The 19,374-nt window shown below is 47.2% G+C and overlaps 3 protein-coding genes across 3 annotated transcripts in view; 2 read left to right on the top strand and 1 right to left on the bottom strand.

Annotated features, from left to right (window-relative positions):
* POLR2E (RNA polymerase II, I and III subunit E) overlaps nt 1–6,336 on the bottom strand; it is a 39,384-nt gene extending 33,048 nt beyond the window's left edge. The window contains exon 1 of the mRNA XM_082264756.1: nt 6,192–6,336. Coding sequence (XP_082120882.1) covers nt 6,192–6,248 — 57 coding nt within the window. The 5' untranslated portion in view covers nt 6,249–6,336. The remainder of the gene's footprint in view (nt 1–6,191) is intronic.
* Nucleotides 6,337–6,349: 13 nt separating this feature from the next.
* Nucleotides 6,350–19,374, top strand: part of LOC309561058 (uncharacterized protein) — a 97,588-nt gene continuing 84,563 nt past the window's right edge. The window contains exon 1 of the mRNA XM_082264781.1: nt 6,350–6,506. The gene's annotated coding sequence lies outside the window, so the exon portion shown is untranslated. The remainder of the gene's footprint in view (nt 6,507–19,374) is intronic.
* LOC309547361 (uncharacterized protein) lies at nt 14,481–15,371 on the top strand (the record flags this gene model as incomplete). The annotated part of the gene is made up of 2 exons (XM_082247203.1): nt 14,481–14,602; nt 14,726–15,371. 2 exons carry the CDS (start codon nt 14,481–14,483, stop codon nt 15,369–15,371), a joined length of 768 nt encoding a protein of 255 aa, XP_082103329.1.

Genomic DNA, 19,374 nt, shown 5'->3' with positions numbered 1-19,374 from the left:
GCCGAATCGCAAAATACCCTCTGGTCGTTTAGCAGGAAAATCCTCCGGGGCTTAAGTGGTTAAAATAATTTTCCGGTCTCAGGGAAACCCTGCTAAAAATAACTGTAGCTACAGCTTATGATACATTAGTGGTCACTGGGTAAAATGCTCCTTCCAATTGTGGACATTGGGAAGAATGACCCCTTTACAGACACATGATCAATGATGTCTGAGGCTATCAGTGGATGTCGGTGAACCCTGGCCATAGGGTTGATGTACATGAGCAATATTGTCAAACACAGCCGGTTTCAAACAAAAATCGCAGCAAAGGCAGCACTCAATCTACGTTACACGCAATGCAAATGGATTTTAAAAGGTCCTGCTACATCCAAACATAAGCAAAGCAGCCTCAGAGCTGTCTGACAATACACCATTGAGGTAAATGGGGATTTTAAACCGTAACATGTTGGGTATCTATTTACTCGGCCTGACATCTTTCACAATATACAAAAAAATGGGCTAACTTGACTGTTTAGTATTTTTTAAATGCAGTGAAATGTAATTTTTCCCAAAAAAATGGCGTTTTAAAGACCGCTGCGCAAATACCGCGTGACAAAAAATATTGCAATGACCGCCATTTTATTCTCCAGAGTCTTTGCTAAAAAAATATATATAATGTTTGGGGGTTCTAAGTAGTTTTCTAGGAAAAAATACTGATTTTAACTTGTAAACAAAAAGTGTCCGAAATAGGCCTAGTGGTGAAAAAAAAAAAAAAATTGTGTGATCAAACCCCATGCTTGCTCAGAAATTAAAGAATACATTAGAAGTATGCGAACCCAGCGCTGTCATAAAAAAATATATATATATATATATATATATATATATATATATATATATATAGCGCAAGTCTACTTATTATCGCTCCATACAAAATATGTTACAATAATTTACATAATGTAAAAAGGATTAAAAGTTAAATAAAAGTTAATATGGTCATGGTGCAGCATATATAGGGTGCCACTGCCAACGATTAAATAAGTCATTTAAAGTGCAATCCGTGCTTCAATTCTCTTGTGCCAGTGGTGTGCAATAGAAAACCACAAGGTGCTGTGCTTCCCCTCCTCATGTGCCCTCACTCACCGACTATTAGTAGGTAAAGCGCCTGTTAGTCATGACATTCCTCAAATTTCTGTGATAGGTGGTTCTCCACTCTCAAATACTCCAGGGGGATGGCAGGTCTCATTTATTGTCATGAAAGGAAAATCAGATATCCATAGCTTAATTCTATTTTATTATAAAACTCTTTTTAAAACAAACTGAACACTCACAATTGTATTCTTGGGCGGGTACTTCCAGTGACGCCAAGTCCAGCATTTAGAGCGCCAACCAAGAATATTTTTTATTCCAAACCATTGTTACATGCTTTTTTAACCCAAGAATACAATTGTGAGCTTTTTAACTGACTTATTTAATCGTTGGCACCATATGAACTTTAACTTTTGATAAATGTTTTCATTTATGTTAATGATTGTTACATTTTGTATGAAGTGATAAGTAGTCTTGCACTAAGTTTTTCTTAAGACAGCGCTGGGTTTACATACTTCAAATTTAAAAAGGACATTGCACCTTTCACCACAGCAGCAGTCTATGTTTTTTATATACACTGCAGTGGCACATATACTGCAGTGTGGGGATAATAACACTTTGTAGCCAAATACAATACATCACTTCCGAAGTTGCATTCTGATGTACAAGAATTTTCTTAACTATAGTAGGTTATAGGTTTTCATTTTTTTTTTTTTTTAATTACAGGTACTCATTTATGGCGCTTTACACATACGTATTATACATTCACATCAGTCCTTACCCTCAAGGAGATTACAATCCCTAACCCACATTCATACAATACATATACTAGGGCCAGTTTAGACAGAAGCCCATCACCCTACCAGCATGTCTTTGGAGTGTGGGAGGAAACCGGAGTGCCCAGAGGAAATCCATGCAGGCACAAGGATAACAAACTCCAGGCAAGTAGTGCTGTGGTTGGGATTAGAACAGAAGACCATAGTGCTGCCAGGCAGAAGTGCTAACCACTTAGCCACTGATATGAAAGTAGCATGCAAAAATAAAACTAGGGATCATTTGTCTGATATTTTCCCCATGTGTACCAGGCTTAAAGTGATTGTAAAATCTCTTTTGGTTTTAAAAAAATAACAAACGTTATACTTACTTGCTCTGTGCAGTTGGTTTGCCAGAGAGCAGCCTGGATCCTCCTCTTCTCAAGACCCTCATTGCTGCTCATGGCCCCTCCTCCTATCGAGTGCCCCCACAGCAAGCAGATTGCTATGGGGGCACCCGAGCCGAGCTGCAGCTCCGTGTGTCCATTCAGACACAGAGCTGCTGTTCGGCCCCGCCTCTCTCCTGATTGGCTGACTTTGATTGACAGCCGTGGGAGCCAATGGTGCTGCGGCTGTGTCTCAGCCAATCAGGAGGGAGAGTCACAGACATCACTGGAAAGAGGGAGCTCAGGTAAGTATTAGGGGGTGCTGAGGAGGCTGCTACACACAGAATGTTTTTTATTATCTTAATGCATAGAATGCATTAAAGAGGAAGTAAACCCTCCTCGGGAAGTTGTACCTATAGGTAAGCCTATGATAAGGCTTACCTATAGGTACTGTAAATATCTCCTAAACATGTACCGTTTAGGAGATATTTACCTTACATGCAGCCAGTGACGTCACTGGCGCATGCGCTCTGAAGGAACGGCCGCTGGTGCCGTTTCTTCAGAGCCCCGTGTCGTGACCGTCGGCTCACGCGCGCGGGAGTGACGTCAACGCGGCTCCGGCCAATCAGATGGCCGGATGCTGCGATCCCGGAAGACAGGCGACTGGACATGTGAGACAGGTGAGCGGGCAGCACGGCGGGGGCTCGTTCTTAGGCAAGTATTTCATAATGAGCTAGTATTCAATGCATACTAGCTCATTATGGGTTTCTCTTTCAGGTTACAGCAAAAAAAAAAAAAAAAAAAAACGTTTCAAGGGTTTACAACCTCTTTAAAGCGGAGTTCCACCCTGGGAAATTTTTTTTTTAATAAAAATACCCCCGGGACAGTCAGGGCTAGTACATTCCACAGGTTCCTAGGTTGCACTTACCTTTTAGAAGAAATACTTACCTTGAAAAAGTATTGTCCAGCGCTGCCATCTCAGGTGTGGGCAGCTTGAAGCCAGCGCGATCCTCTTCTGTGTCCTCTTCCATCTTCTTCGGTCCCACGATGCACTGCACCGGCCCCGCCGTCACTTCCGGTGCCTCAGCGTCATCCCTGCACAGCTTCTGGGCACGCCCAGAAGCTGTTTAGCAAGGTATGACGGCGCCTGCATCGGAACTGACGTCGGGGCCGGTGCAGGCGCATTGATTCCTGGGAGCGATGACGTTCAGCTCCCAGGAATCATTGCAAAGCCAGGAAGTGACGAATCGCCGTGGCCGCCGAGGGGAGGAAGAGGAAGTAAGGTAAGTATATTTTCTTCTAAACCAGGTAAAAAAAAAAAAAAAATATTGCGATTATCCATTTGTTTTCCAGGTGACCCGGAGCGAGAAGATGGAAGTATTATTTTAGGGTGGAACTCCGCTTTAAGATAAAAAACCTTCTGCCTTTACAACTCCTTTAAGGTTTTTCACCTTAATGCATTCGGGTGAAAAACCTGTGCTGCAGCTCTCCCCCCTCTTTCTTACCTGAACTGGATCCGCACACCACTATCTCCCTACTAACTGGACTGATTGATGGTAGTGGGAGCCATTAGCTCCTGTCAATCAAATGCTGTCACACAGGAGCAGGGTCGAGTCTTGCTGTTTGTGTCAATGGACGCAGCACTGGGACTCGGGAGTGATTACACACGGGTCCTACCATGGAAAGCAGCTTTCATTGGGGGCACCCGCCAAAGAGGAGAGGCCAGGAGCGTTGGTGGGGACCCCAGAAGAGGTGGACTGGGGCTGCTCTGTGCAAAAGCATTGCACAGAGCAGGCAAGTATAGGCATGTTTGTTATTTTAATAGAAAATCAAACAAGGGCTTAATACCGCTTGCATGCGGGCCGAATGTCAGGCGGCATCGGCCATTTCCATAAAAAAACAGCCAACGTTTATCCCATGTCCTGCAGGTCGTCTAAAAGAAGCCGGCTTCTGTTGAAGGGGCATGACCAATAAAGGTCTGCCGACATGCTCCCAATTGGTGCTCTCAGCCAATGGCTGAGAGTGCTGACTGAAGTGTTCTAGCGGGGTGGCTGTTCCCCAGTCAGAACACAATAGCACAGGAGGGGAGATCAATGTACTAACATTAAATAGTTAGTACAGTGGTTCATTCTGAGCTGTCAGTTTTTATTTTCTTCAGCCCTGCTTGGTAAAAAAAAGAAAAAAAGGACTAGCAGTGTGTAGTAGGCTACAACACATCATTGCGTAGCTGAAACAAGAGCTCCTGCATGTGATTATGTGTGTCACATAGAGCAAGTCTATTCTGCTCGAAAAGCTTCATACATTTTTGAAAGGCGTGATTTGCAGCAGTATCGCATTGCATTTGGGGTGCAATTAACCACTTCTGAAGGTTTCCCCCCTTAATGGCCAGGCCATTTTTGCGATTCGGCACTGTGTGACTAACTGACAATTGCGTGGTCATGCGACACTGAAACCAAATAAAGTTTATGTATTTTTTTTCCCACAAATAGAGCTTTCTTTTGGAGGTAATTGATCACCTGTACGATTTTTTTTTTTTGTGCTATAAAAGAAAAAAGGCGACAATTCTGAAATAAATATATATATATTTTTCACTTTCTGCTACGATTCCCAATTAAGAAATTTGATTTTAATTTTTTTATCACTTTAAGCCAATTTGTATTCTGCATTCTGCTACATATTTTTGTTAAAAAAAAACCCAGTAAGAGTATATTGATTGGTTTGCGCAAACGTTATCAGGTCTACAAACTAAGGGAATCATTTATGTCATTTTTATTTATTCTACTAGTAATGGTGGCGATCAGCGTTTTTTAGCGGGACTGCAGCGGACAGACCGGACCCCTAACTATTTTGACACTTTTGGGGAACCAGGGACAATACTACAGTAATCAGTGCTAAAAATATGTACTGTTATGGCTCGTTTCCACTGAGCTTTCTGGTACGGTTCGGTACGCTATTTATGCCGTTTCCATTGTGGATGGTACCCTAATTCCGAACCGCACCACTTTTTTGGGACCCTTTCGTTGGAGTAGCAAGCACATTAGTACCGTACCAACAGGGTGGAGCTACACTCTGCAGAACTTTGATTGGTTGACAGAGAATCGTCTATCACAGCTTTCCTGCTACACCACACCCATCATGAAAGGGTACTATTGGCAGTGGAAACGCAAGGTGTGCCGTTCCAAACCGTACCACTCAGTGGAAATGAGGCATTACTGTACTAATGACACTGGCAGGGAAGGGGTTAACACCAGGGGCAAAGGGTTAAATGTGTCCCTAGGGGGTGCTTTCTAACTGTGTGGGGGATGGACTTAAGGAATGAACCCAGAGACCTGTGTTCCTAAATAGGAGGAACACGGGATCCCTGTGTTCATTGCTGACAGAACAGCGGCCTGCCCTGTTTACAACGGCAGACTGTTTTGTTTCCACAGGGAGCAATCGCAGGTGCCCAGCAGCAATCGCAACCGCCGGCCCAGCAGATCAGCTTCCCCACGAGCGCTCCCACGAAGTGACGTATGGGTACGTCGTTTCGCTGAGACCTGCCGCAGTATACATATGGCAGCTGGTTGGCAAGTGGTTAATGACACCCAAACGCACATTGCGCAGCGCTCGAAACACAATTTGGAATTGCGGCGATTCTGCCCGTGAACGGGTCCGGATGGATGAAAGGATGGAAGATCCCCCCTTTTTCTAGCACTGGTACAAGTAGAAAAGACGAATGTCCTCAAAAAGGTACACAAACAGCAATAAAAAATAAAGAAATTGGAGAAAAAAAAAAGTCTAACTCTTCCCCCTACTTAACCAAGACGAGAAAACCGGTCTGGCCCACACTATATTACGGTTTAACGTATTACTCAGACCAAGCGAGGCTGAGGCGGCCAGTGCCCATGTGTTTCTGGAACTTTCCTCACACTCTCACTTGTGCAGCACCTCACTGAACACATTAGAACTAAGAACCGAGCAGCCGTCTCCTAACCCGAACACTCCTCACCTGCATGATAGTTTTCCGAATCTTCCACAGCCGGTAAGTCTCCTCTTCGTCATCCATTTTCACAACAACACGCTACCGCCACCGCTGCCTGCTACACCGGAAGGACGCAAGCGCGGCTGCCCATGCACTTGCCTGTTCATAAAAAAAGGACCCCCTCCCTCTATGCTGAGCTGTCTTCTCTACTGCCTGATGCTTGTTCAGCGTTCTGAGAGTTGACTGAATGGTGAAAATGCGATAAACATACAGCAGTAAGAAGTTTAATGTACCGAACCACTTAACGGGGCATTCAGCGTAATTATTAAGTTTGGTATTAGGGTAAGTAGAACGTCATTGACGGTAGGAAATGTCGCCTATAATGGATGCCGTCCGCCATGTTGCTGGTTAGGGATATTTTCCTAAGCCTAAACGGATATACTTGCAGTGGGTTGGGAATACTCTGACTGTAAAGTGTGTGGTTAATAATCGGCTTTATCAGGTTAAGACTTTATTTTAAAGCATAACTAAACCCAAAAATAAAACGCTAATATATTTTGCAGTTTACCAGTCCTTAGATGTGGTGGCTGCATTTGTTTTCTTTATTTCAGGTTTTTCCTTTATCTTTACCTGGTGACTAGAGATGAGCTTGAGCATCCTCTGAGCTAATCTCCTTGATTAGTTTGGCTGTGCGTCTGAACCCACCTGGGCATACTTGCCAACTGTCCCTTTTTTCTTGGGACAGTCCCTGCAAATAGGAGCCTGTCCCAGGTAATTTATATTGTCCCTGGAAGCGCCTGTTAATCAGGCTGCCTGTAAATGTTAGGCAGAAGAAGTAGTGCAACTGAATGGGAGAATTATTCCAACTCTGCTACTGTGGCCTTAAATTTGAAATTCCCTTTTTAATTTCCTGTAATTCTCTCTATATTGAGTTGACTCTATAATCTGATAGGCGAGATTAAAGTGGAGTTCCACCTTAAATTTACACTTACCTCCATCTTCTTGCTCCGGGTCACCTGAAAAACAAATGGATAATCGCAATTTTTTTTTTTTTTTACTTCCCTTGTAGAGAAAATATACTTACCTTACTTCCTTCTTCCTCCCCTCGGCGGCCACGGCGATTCGTCACTTCCTGGCTTTTGCAATGATTCCTGGGAGCTGAACGTCATCGCTCCCAGGAATCAATGCGCCTGCACCGGCCCCGACGTCAGTTCCGGTGCGTGCGCGTCATTCCCTTCTAAACAGCTTCTGGGCATGCCCAGAAGCTGTGGAGGGATGACGCTGTCGCACCGGAACTGACGGCGGGGCCGGTGCAGTGCATCGTGGGACCGAAGAAGAAGGAAGAGGACGCCGAAGAGGATCGCGCTGGCTTCAAGCTGCCCACACCTGAGATGGCAGCGCTGGAGAATGCTTTTTCAAGGTAAGTATTTCTCCTAAAAGGTAAGTGCAACCCGGGACAGATCAGAGGCTAGCCATTGTGGAATGTACTAGCCCTGACTGTCCCGGGGGTATTTTTATTAAAAAAAGTATCCCCTGGGTGGAACTCCGCTTTAATTATGCCGAGTGGGCGGAGCTTCAGGGAAGTGGGTGTGGAAAGTAATTGATAGCTGTGCTGCAAAGTGTCCCTGGAAATTTTTTTTAAATGTTGGCAACTATGGCTGGGCTATCCCACTAATGCTTCGTACACACATTCAGATCACGATCGTACGGAAAAAAAAACGATTTTGAATTGATCGCACGATAATCTGATCATTAGTACACAGCTTTCGACAGCCGATCACGGCATTTCGTCCAACAAAATCCGAAGGGACAAACACAAAAACTTTTGTCGTACGATAGCCAGTCGAACGACAATAGTTTAATCAGTACAGTATGCGTTCGGTAAAAATCGATACACAAAGACCACACATGATCAGAAACACTAAAATAACCCGGAAAAAGCCTGGCTGCCATTGTTTTTTTTTTTTATGTGATATGTAGCTATGCAACCAGGAAGCTTTTCCAGAATCGTACAAAAAAAAATCATACATTTAGTACGCATTGTTGAATTGAATACTAGGGATGCACCGATCCGATATTTGGATCGGATATCGGTGCCGATGTGGCCATTATAGCTGGATCGGGGGGATCGGTAACATTGACCGATCCACTGGTCGATCCGGTTTATGCTTAGTAATGGCCAGGGGCGGACTGACCATACGGGCATTTAGGGCACTGCCCGGGGGCCCGGGGCCAGTAGGGGGCCCCATGACGCTCGCCATCTTACTATATTCAGGGAAGCTGTCAGCATGGTAGTGAAGCCGAGTATAACACTGGACTATTTGGTGTGAGCTGGAGCAGGCACGGGGCAGAGGAACACACAGCAGCTCTGTGCTTCGAGGTTGTGTTACACTTTGAGCTATGGGAGAGTAAAAACAACATCTGATGTGGGAGTGCAGAGACAGTATTTCAGATTTGATGGACCAGCAAGCTGGAAGTAGAATTGAAAGTCGGTAAAGCTCTCTTCTCTCTGTATGACCGCTCTGACTTGCTGACATCCGTGGAAGAGCCCTGAGTGTTAACCATTGCTTATCTGCTGCAAGGAAATGCTACACTGCTGCTATCCTCTGTTCTTGCATTAAAGCATATGTAAAGTGAAATTCTTGCCTCTGCTCACTGATTTTCTTACACTGAGCATAAAAAGCTGACTTGCTATATGCTTGCTGACAGAGGCGTAACTAGAACTTTCAGGGCCCCAGTGCAAGAACCCATGGGGCCCCCCTAACCCCCAGCTGAACCCTGAGGCCATTTGCTCCCATTTCAGGTTTCTTTATTACAATCCATCAGCAGGAGCTTTTCACATGTTCTGTAGCGGATCTCCTTCCTGCTGTTTTGGTCCCCCCCACGGTAGCAAAACACCAGAGCCTGGTCGCAGATGCGACCTTTGCAACGCTGGTAGTGTCAGTCAGTAGGGCAATGGATCGTATCAGTAAAGGCCGTGGACAGTGTCTGCAGGGCAGTGCACAGTGTCAGTAGGGCAGAGGACGGTGTCAGTAGAGCGGTGGATAGTGTCAGTAGAGCGGTGGATAGTGTCAGTAGAGCAGACGACAGAGTTAGTAGAGCAGTGGATGGTATCAGTAGAGCAGTGGACGGACGGTGTAAGTAGAGCAGAGGATGGTGTCAGCAGAACAGTGGATGGTGTCAGTAGAGCAGTGGACTGTGCCAGCAGAGCAGTGGATGGTGTCAGTAAGGCAGGGGACGGTGTCAACAGAGCAGTGGATGGTGTCAGTTGGACAGTGGACGGTGTCAGTAGGGCAGTGGACGGTGTCAGTAGGGCAGTGGACGGTGTCAGTAGGGCAGTGGAAGGTGCCAGTAGGGCAGTGGATGGGGTCAGTAGTCAAGAAAGAAAGAAAATTGAGGACACAAACAGCCCTCCTTACAGTTTAGCTGCTGCTAGACGGTGACACGCTGCTTTTCTTATATTGCTGCTTTAAAGCATTTGTGAGTAGTGCAATATGTAGGTGGGGCTTTGTGTGGGTGTGGCTTGAGTGTGGATGGGGACACAGGGGACCCCATGATCTCCTATTGCCCGAGGGCCCCATGAGTTGTCAGTCCGCCCCTGGTAATGGCTCAGCCATCCCTTACTTGGTGCAGTAGTAGTATGGGATGGGAGCCGCTACTTCCTGTAAAGTCCCAGCTCACAGGCGGAGTGATAGCAGATGCACTCCGCCTGTGAATGGAGGAGCCGTACACATGAAGCAGTGGCTTTGCTCTGTACTGCAGCCGCTGGCTTTGTGTGTAGCTCCGGATCGGTTCCGGTATCTGTATCGGCGATTTCACAACGCCAGATATCGCTATCGGGTCCAAAAAAGTCGGATCGGTGCATCCCTATTGAATACTAGTATCATGCAACAAAATGCGAACGATAAGTCGTCCGATTATCTGATCATAAGAAGCTGTGAAGCCGACAGACAATCATAGGAGACAAAGGCATTCCCTGCCCCGCAGTTGCGCACATGCAAGGAGTGTGTTATACCTGCAGCTGCGATGCAAGAAACGCCGTCACCACCACCTATGATTGGCTGACGGCTTTGACAGCTTTTCAGCGGGATAGCTCAGGCATTTATAGTTTCTGAACCCGCCTGAGCTCACCCCCACTCATCTAACCATCAGCTTTGGGGTGGGGAATAAGGATGGGCTCAGGCGTCTTCAGATCATTGTCCCAGCTTGGGTAAATAAAAATTGATGATTTAAAAAAATAAATAAATAAATATAAAAAATCTTTTTTTTTTTAATTTAAATCAGATTTTTTTTTATTAAAAAAAAAAAGGTTTTGGAGTAAAGATCTATCTTAAGATAGTTTTCTATTTAAGATACATTATTAATTTAGTTTTTTTAGCATGGAGTGTAGCTTAGTTAGGTAGCATGGGGCTGTATATTCTGCAATATTTATATTTTTGGTAAACTCATTCAGTGAATCCAAGCTCTGCAAGCTGAGATAACATGCACTACATTGATGCATCCACACAGTTTCACACTAACCACCAGTAAGAACGAGTCCCTACATTTAAAGAGCACCTATCATTTCAGATCCATCATGGCAGCGCCTGTTAGTGGGCATCCACTCACCTGCTGCTGCCACGTCCCTCACCTTGTTGTGTCATTGCCGCATCACCAGCTGTCCTATTAAAGTGAATGGGACTGTCAGTGAGTCAACAGCGGGTCAGAGGAGGAGCAGCTGCGGGACAGAGATGACAGTTGCTCTTTAGAAATTATGATTTAAATCAAGCCTTTTTACTAGTTATTTAAATCATGATTTAAATCATGTTTTAAATTGACTTGATTTAAATCAAATCCACTCTAGTCCCAACCCACCTGATCTGTGCAGATGCAGACCGGAAAATGTCTCACTATCTGTGATTAGCCATGTGCAGTGTCGGCTTCCTGGTGGGATCAGGCAGGTGGGATCCCAAACACAGCCGAGCCAATTCCTATCCGCTAATCATAGGCAGTGACGCATTTCCCAGCCCGCAGCTGCACATACACACGCTGCCTATGATTGGTAGTGTACAGTGACGGCTTCCTGGCGCGATTGCTCAGGTGGGTTTGGACTACAATCTGAACAGGCCTGAGCTCATCCCCAGTGGGGAATGACCCAGCCTGCAGCTTATTGTGGTACAAACATGCAGGATTTTGGTTTAGAGAAGAGTTTGGATGACACCCAAACTCATTATTACTGCTGATCCCGCCAGTAACAAGTGTTGTGCCCTAGGGTAATAACGCTTGCTTACTGTACTATTTACCAAGGGGCAGTAACTTCAAAAACCTCCCCCTTTCCAGGCCTCTATTACATAGTGATGGTAAAGGTGTTTTGCACTTCGCAAACTATAGCTGGAAAGGCTGATGAGATTGCTTCAGATTTTAGTTCAGTGCACAGAAAGTTACTGGAATCCCAGCAGGATCATCTGGTATTTTCTGTGTTTGCAGAAAATGTTGTTAGCCGGAAAAAAATAATAAAACTAATGCACCCACCAATCTAAAGGCTGGCACTCACAGGCCGAAATCAACAGAAACCGGCTGACATTTGACCAGAGTGTACAGCAGCTTGTGCCACATAAGCCGAGCTAAAAATAACAACTAGCACACAACGGGGAGGAAGAAGTATTACCAGGGACTTCACGGGTGTCACTAAGAAAACAACAGGGGATCAACCAAATAAATGGAATAATATCAAGCAAAGGGACAGTTCATAAGTCCATATAAAAGTCCATAAAAAATACCAATAAGCACTTTTTATAATAAAATATTACCTTTGTGAGTACCTTTTCTCTTGGTTCATGTTAATAAAATCTCAAGATTCTGCCCTTAGAGTGGCGCCTGTGTTTTCCTTCCTGCCACAGAAGCCGGTGTTCTAAAATTTTCTCGGACCCGTGAAAAAATCGGACCTCGTCACTTCCGGTGATAGGAGTCTCAAGTGCGCATGCGCACAAGACATTATCTTGGTTTGGTAAACTTATAACACATAGCGGGCAGCTGAATGAGAGGAGGCGGGGCTGAGGTGGGACGGAAGACACCGCCGCGTCATCTGCAGAGCTGAATAGAGGAGGCGGGAGAGGAGGCGGGACGGAGGTGCGGCCGTGTAATATATGCAGGACTTTAGCGACTCCTTGTTTTATTATCTTTAGCAATTATCGCATTATTTATCCTTAGGATTTCATTACATTTACTATTTATATAATACAAAATAAGAAGAAATACTAAATGTAATGAAATCCTAAGGATAAATAATACGATAATTGCTAAAGATAATAAAACATAAGGAGTCGCTAAAGTCCTGCATATATTACACGGCCGCACCTCCGTCCCGCCTCCTCCACCAGCTCTGCATATGTGTCCTCCGTCCTCCGTCGCACCTCAGCCCCGCCTCCTCTCAATCAGCTGTCCGCTCTCTGTTATAATTTTGCCAAACCTCGAAAAATGTCTTCTGCGCATGCGCACGGACGACTCCCATCCGCTGTTTTGTGATGCTCTGTCACCGGAAGTGACGAGGCCCGATTTTTTTCATGGGTCCGACAAAATTTTACAACACCGGCCTAACGTCCTGACTCTGTCAAACGGGCATGCTGAAAAACCAGCAGCCAACCGGTATCTGAACAGTGCTCACAGCCAATGGCTGCAAGCACTGATCAGTGTGTCAAGGGGGGGGGGTCCCCTCTATCAGAATACAATGACACAGCGAGAGAGATCACTGTACTAACATCACTTGTGTTAGTACAGCGATATGTGAGTTTTTTTCCATTTAGCCCACTGAACAAATATGACCCCAATATGTGAACCTAGCCTAAGGACATTTTTGCTCATAGATTTAGATATCATTTAGGTTCAGTAGCCCATAGAAAACAATCTATTTCTGGTCTGGAAGAATGAATTCTGATTGGTTACTGTGAAGTATTCATGCAATTAAAGCTGAAAGTCCTTTCTTTGCTGTAGGGCTACCCCTACACTGCAAGGATAGGGAAGGAAAATTGACCGCACTCCCAACTTCAGAAAAAATGAGCTTTAACCACTTTAGACCCGGAGGATTTGGCTGCTCAATGACAAGGCCCTATTTTGCGATTCGGCACTGCGTGAATTTAACGGACAATTGTCGTGCGGCGCTATACCCAAATGAAATTTACTTCCTTTTTTCCTGACAGTCTCCATGGCAGCCTACATGTGGGTTAACCCCGCCTCCACTCCAAGGGTATAGGACCCCCCTCCCATAAATTTCAGCTCTCAGGTACAGCCAGTGTTCCTTTTTTGTCCTCCGCCAAGGACCTACATTTTGGATGTCTTATCTATGGCCGGCTCACCTCAAGATACTTTGGATGGTGTCTGCATGTCCAGGGCCCAGCCACGGGCGGGTGAGTGACATTTGAAATTCCCCAGCTCTCTGAACATTTGAAATTCCCCAGTTGACTGAAGCTTGGCCGGCATACTCTGACAGGGTCTGAAGATTATCAATACAGCCCTTCATGGCAGCGGTATTCGTTATTTATGTTTGCCTTTGTATGTTCTTTCCCTGGTGCTAGCGGCGTTTTTCGGCCCCAATGGCGCTGGAATGCTTCCTGCGTTCCAGCATACCTTCCTCTTCCTCCTCAGCTGTCCGCGGCCAATCGGACGGCTGCTGCCCGGTCCCGCACATGCGCAGTGCGCCGTGAACGAAGCCGAGGCTTGGTTCGCGCATGCGCACTCGCGGCCGCGTCACCACTGACGTCATTCCGGCGGGGAATTTAAGCAGCTGTCAGTTCCCCTGTGGGCGTTGCGGCAGCTTCCCTGTTTCTCTGTATTCCTTGCTACAGGTATGTGCAATGGATGTTTGACTTGCAGAGGGGGAGATGGAGTATGGTTATTGTAGCGGAATGGACACTGAGAGTGTGTTTTTTTTTGTTGAAAGAGTGAGGGAGCAGTGTCCCTCAGGAGATGGGTGGGGTTTGTTATTGTTAAATACCTGCAGTCTATTGTTCTATTGTTCCTGTGAGTAAGGTTATTATGGGATGTTCAGCTGTGTGTGTGGGATGGCTCGAAGAGGGAGGGGTTTTCCTAGATTGTAGATCCCTCGTCTTTTCAATAAACAAACTTAGTCTAGTTTGACTTCCAGAACTGTGTGTCGTCCAGTTACTGGGGGGGATTTTGCCTTGGATATTTTAGCACTTCCTCAGCTCCAAGGATTATACAACGGAGATACCTAGGCTTGGTATTGGAGCTCCGTTACATTTGGTGGCAAGCGGTGGGATGCAAGCCTTGCAGCAAGAGGAAGCAGTTTGTACAAATTCGGTTACACGAATGGAAGTGTGAATGGAGACGAACTATGCTGGATTAAAACGAGCCACGTTAAAGGATTTGCTGGAATCGAGAGGGAAGATCGCCAGCAATAAAACCAAAGCCACGCTGATTGCAGAGCTGACCGAGGAGGATCCGTATGGCTACGGAAGCCATGGATACAGAGTTTGAGAAAGAAGTGAAACGCAGGCTAGCGTTTTATGGAGAAAACCCCTCAATAGAGCTGGTACAGGCAACGTTAGTGGATGCCTTCATCACAGCAAGAGAGGATCGGGAGAACCAACTGCGGCTGGCAGAGCAGCGTGCCTTGGAGAGTCGACCAACTACTACACAGGCACCAGAGACAAGATTAAAAAGTTTGTGGAAGCAGAGGAAGAGATTGATGGCTTCCTGCAAGATTTTGAACGGCAATGCAGGCTGTACAAAGTACCACAAACAGACTGGGTACGGATCCTAGCTGGTAAACTCTCAGGCCGTGCAGCAGAAGCCTACAGAGCCGTGCCAGAGGAGGAAATCTCAAGCTATAGCCGGGTAAAGGAAGTGATTTTGGCAAGATATGCCATCACCCCAGAAGCGTACAGGAGACGCTTCAGGGAAACCAAGAAACAGGAGAAGGACTCCCACACCGAATGGGCTTGCCATATGCAGAGGGCAGCCCAAGCCTGGCTACAAGCCAGTCAGGCAACCACAGCAGAAGCGATCACCCAGCTGATTTTACTGGAACAATTCTATAACGGGCTAAATCCAAAGGTACAGGAGTGGGTAAGGGACCGCAAACCTACCACTCTCCCTGAAGCGGCAAGGCAGGCCGATGAATATCAAGATGCCCGCAGGCAATCACGGAGTAGCTTCAGACCAAACCCCAGACCACTGAACAATAACCCAGGGTTGCCAGCACCACAATGACCAGGACTAATCCCTAACCCTCTGGCAAATCGATACCCCGGGCGCAACGGAGTGCAGTGCCATTTGTGCAAGAAATTTGGCCACTATCAGAGAGACTGCGCAAAGAACCGGGAACAAGCAGCGTGGATCCGACCAGGGCCACCTCCCCCAGCACGGGCTGCCGCTCATTGTTATCAAGCTGAGGCTGCCCCAGACAACCTCAGAGCTGAAGAATTGGAAGAACACTGGAGTATCCTACACGAGGCTGACCCTGTACAGGCTGCTACCGACAACAGGCAACACCATCGCCAGTCAGTACAGCTGAACGGAAAGACTGCTGAAGGTCTACGAGATTCCGGCGCCACCCTCACACTGGTCAAACGTCACCTGGTTCCAGATGCCGACCGCACCGGGGGTTCCGTAGCCGTACGGGTTGCAGGGGGAGCAATACACAGGCTACCCACGGCAAGAGTACACCTGAACTGGGGTGCTGGATCCGGATTAATTCATGTGGGGTTGATCCAGGAACTTCCCGCTGATGTCCTGCTGGGGAATGATCTCGGCCAGTTGACTTCAGCTTTTGTACCAGCCCAGGTCACCAACGAGGCATACCCGGTTACCACCCGGACCCAGGCCCACACCACGGAAAACAGCACGCCCTCTGTGGGCCCAGTAAGACTAATTCCCCAAAGTGTTAACCTCATTCCCTGGGATACTCCCACAGCATTTGGGCAGGAAACCCTTAGTGACCCCACGTTACAGGTCTATAGGGATAAAGTAGCCCAGTCACAGGCAGGATTAGAGGGAGAGAAATATTCCTGGCACCAGGGGTTATTGTACCGTGACTCAGAGAGGGTCGCAGCGGGGTCCCTACCAGTCCCCACCCGACAATTAGTGGTCCCCCAGAAATACAGGAGAGAATAAATGCAGATAGCCCATGATATCCCCCTGTCGGGCCACTTAGGGGTCAGCCGCACTAGATACCGGCTTACCCATACTTCTTTTGGCCTGGCATCTCCAAAGATGTGAGACAGTACTGTCAAACGTGTGACACCTGTCAACGGGTAGGGAAATGGGGGGATCGCCACAAGGCCAAATTACAACCCCTACCCATCATAGAGGAGCCATTCGGACGGATAGCGCTAGATATTGTAGGACCCCTTGCCAAACCCAGCCCGTCCGGCAAAAGGTACATCCTCACAATAGTGGACTATGCGACCCGCTATCCGGAGGCTGTGGCTCTAACAAATATACACGCGGAGACAGTGGCTGAGGCGCTGATGCGGGTCTTCTCCCGGATGGGCTTTCCCAGGGAGATAGTTTCGGATCGGGGCACTCAGTTCACTGCGGAAGTCACCCAACAGCTTTGGAGACTGTGTGGCATCAAGCTAATCATTAGTTCTTCCTACCACCCCCAGACAAATGGTCTATGTGAAAGGTTCAATGGCACATTGAAACAAATGCTCCGAACTTTCACAGCCACAAGTCGGGACTGGGAGAGATTCCTGCCGCACCTGCTATTTGCTTACAGGGAGGTGCCACAGGAATCGACAGGATTCTCCCCCTTCGAACTACTGTTCGGATGGAGAGTAAGGGGACCCCTTGATTTAATCCGGGAACACTGGGAAGGAGCAGTAGGTGAGGATGGTACCCCTGTTATACCCTATGTGTTGGAGTTCCGTGATCGCTTGGAGGAACTGACTCAGAATGTGCGTACTAACCTCCAGGCGGCGCAGACTCGCCAGCGCCAATGGTATGACGGAGGCTCCAGAGGACGTAGCTTTCAGACTGGCCAAAAGGTTTTGATTTTAAAACCTGTTCGCCACGACAAGCTACAGGCCGCCTGGCAGGGCCCATACCAAGTAGTGGAGAAGAGGTGCGACACCACTTACTTGATTGGTCCTTGCTCTGGGAGTGGGGGGAGATGCATGCTCCACGTGAACATGCTCAAACCCTACTATGAGAGAACGGAGGATGTGGCTGCAATCTGTGTGCCCGCCTTCGACGAGTTTGAGAATCTTTCCTTACCAGACCTTCTGGGGGAGGATGATATGATTGGCACCTTAGATGAGGTTCAGCTGGGGGTAAGGTTAAACCCCCAAGAACGCATCCAGGCACGGCAATTGCTAACCACGAAGGGAGCAACATTCTCAAACATACCTGGATACGCTCCACTAGTGATGCACAGAGTAGACACTTTGGAACAGCCACCCCTCAGACAGACTCCCTACAGAATACCTGAGACGGGAAATACAAGAGATGCTCCGTCTCGGAGTCATAGAACCCTCTGATAGTCCTTGGGCTTCTCCGGTGGTCTTGGTACCGAAGAGGGATGGAACTACCCGCTTCTGTGTAGACTACCGGAGACTCAATGACAAAACAGTATCAGATGCTTACCCCATGCCCAGGATAGACGAGCTCTTAGATCGAATAGCCAGAGGTCGATACCTCACGACCATCGATCTATGTAAGGGATATTGGCAAATCCCCCTAGCCCCAGATGCCATTCCCAAGTCGGCCTTTGTCACCCCCTTTTGGGTTGTTCCAATTCAAGGTCATGCCATTCGGGATGAAAAACGCCCCAGCCACTTTCCAACGGATGGTGGATCAGCTGCTTGATGGCTTCCAAGATTATGCATGTGCATACTTGGATGATATCGCGATTTTTAGTGAGACTTGGGAGGAGCATCTGAGACACATAGGAGCGGTGATAGACCGGATCACAGAGGCCGGTCTAACCCTCAAACCAAGCAAATGTCATATTAGGATGGCGGAAGTGCAGTACTTGGGACACCGGGTGGGGTGTGGGAAACAAATGCCTGAACCCGCCAAAGTTGAGGCAGTGGCCAAGTGGCCAACCCCCCGTACCAAAACCCAGGTTTTAGCATTCCTAGGGACGGCTGGCTACTACCGCAAATTTGTCCCGAACTACAGCACCCTGGCAAAACCCCTCACTGACCTGACTAGAAAGAACCTACCCCGCCAAGTAGTATGGGCCCCAGAGTGTGAACAGGCATTCCAACAGCTCAAACAGGCCCTTGTTAATAGTCCTGTAGTAGCGGCTCCCAATCCATCTAAACGATTCCTTGTTCACACAGATGCTTCAATGTTTGGATTGGGCGCGGTATTGAGCCAGGTCGGAGAAGATGGCGGAGAACACCCTGTAGCTTACTTGAGCAGGAAGCTTCTCCCCAGGGAAGTGAGCTACGCCGCCATAGAAAAAGAATGCCTGGCTGTGGTGTGGCCCCTAAAGAAGCTTCAGCCCTACTTGTATGGACAACAGTTCACCCTACTCACAGATCACAACCCGTTGGTATGGCTAAATCGAGTGGCAGGGGACAATGCCCGGTTGTTGCGCTGGAGTTTGGCGTTACAACCGTATGACTTTACTATTCACTACCGCCCCGGAAAACAGAATGGCAATGCTGACGGGTTATCGCGACAAACTGAACTGGAAAAATGATCTGTGAGTACTCCCCGGACATCCCCAAGCCGATCCGTTATGGATCAGACTGTGTATGCCGGCTTGTGGTTAAGGGGGAGCAGTGTAGCGGAATGGACACTGAGAGTGTGTTTTTTTTGTTGAAAGAGTGAGGGAGATGGGTGGGGGTTTGTTATTGTTAAATACCTGCAGTCTATTGTTCTATTGTTCCTGTGAGTAAGGTTATTATGGGATGTTCAGCTGTGTGTGTGGGATGGCTCGAAGAGGGAGGGGTTTTCCTAGATTGTAGATCCCTTGTCTTTTCAATAAACAAACTTAGTCTAGTTTTACTTCCAGAACTGTGTGTCGTCCAGTTACTGGGGGGGATTTTGCCTTGGATATTTTAGCACTTCCTCAGCTCCAAGGATTATACAGCGGAGATACCTAGGCTGGGCATTGGAGCTCCGTTACAGTTATCTTACACTATCCACTGTATTGTTCCTGTGTCTGATGTATGTTACCTTTCTTTATCAGTCTGGTTGTTTGGCCTGAAGTATGGATCCTGCATCACCGCCCTCCTGAGGTCAGCCCTCTCATAACAGG

Source organism: Pelophylax lessonae, assembly GCF_965119305.1.
Source record: "Pelophylax lessonae genome assembly, chromosome: 1".
Taxonomy (NCBI): domain Eukaryota; kingdom Metazoa; phylum Chordata; class Amphibia; order Anura; family Ranidae; genus Pelophylax; species Pelophylax lessonae.
The sequence above is the reverse complement of the archived record's forward strand: the minus strand, read 5'-3'. Positions and strand labels throughout refer to the sequence as shown.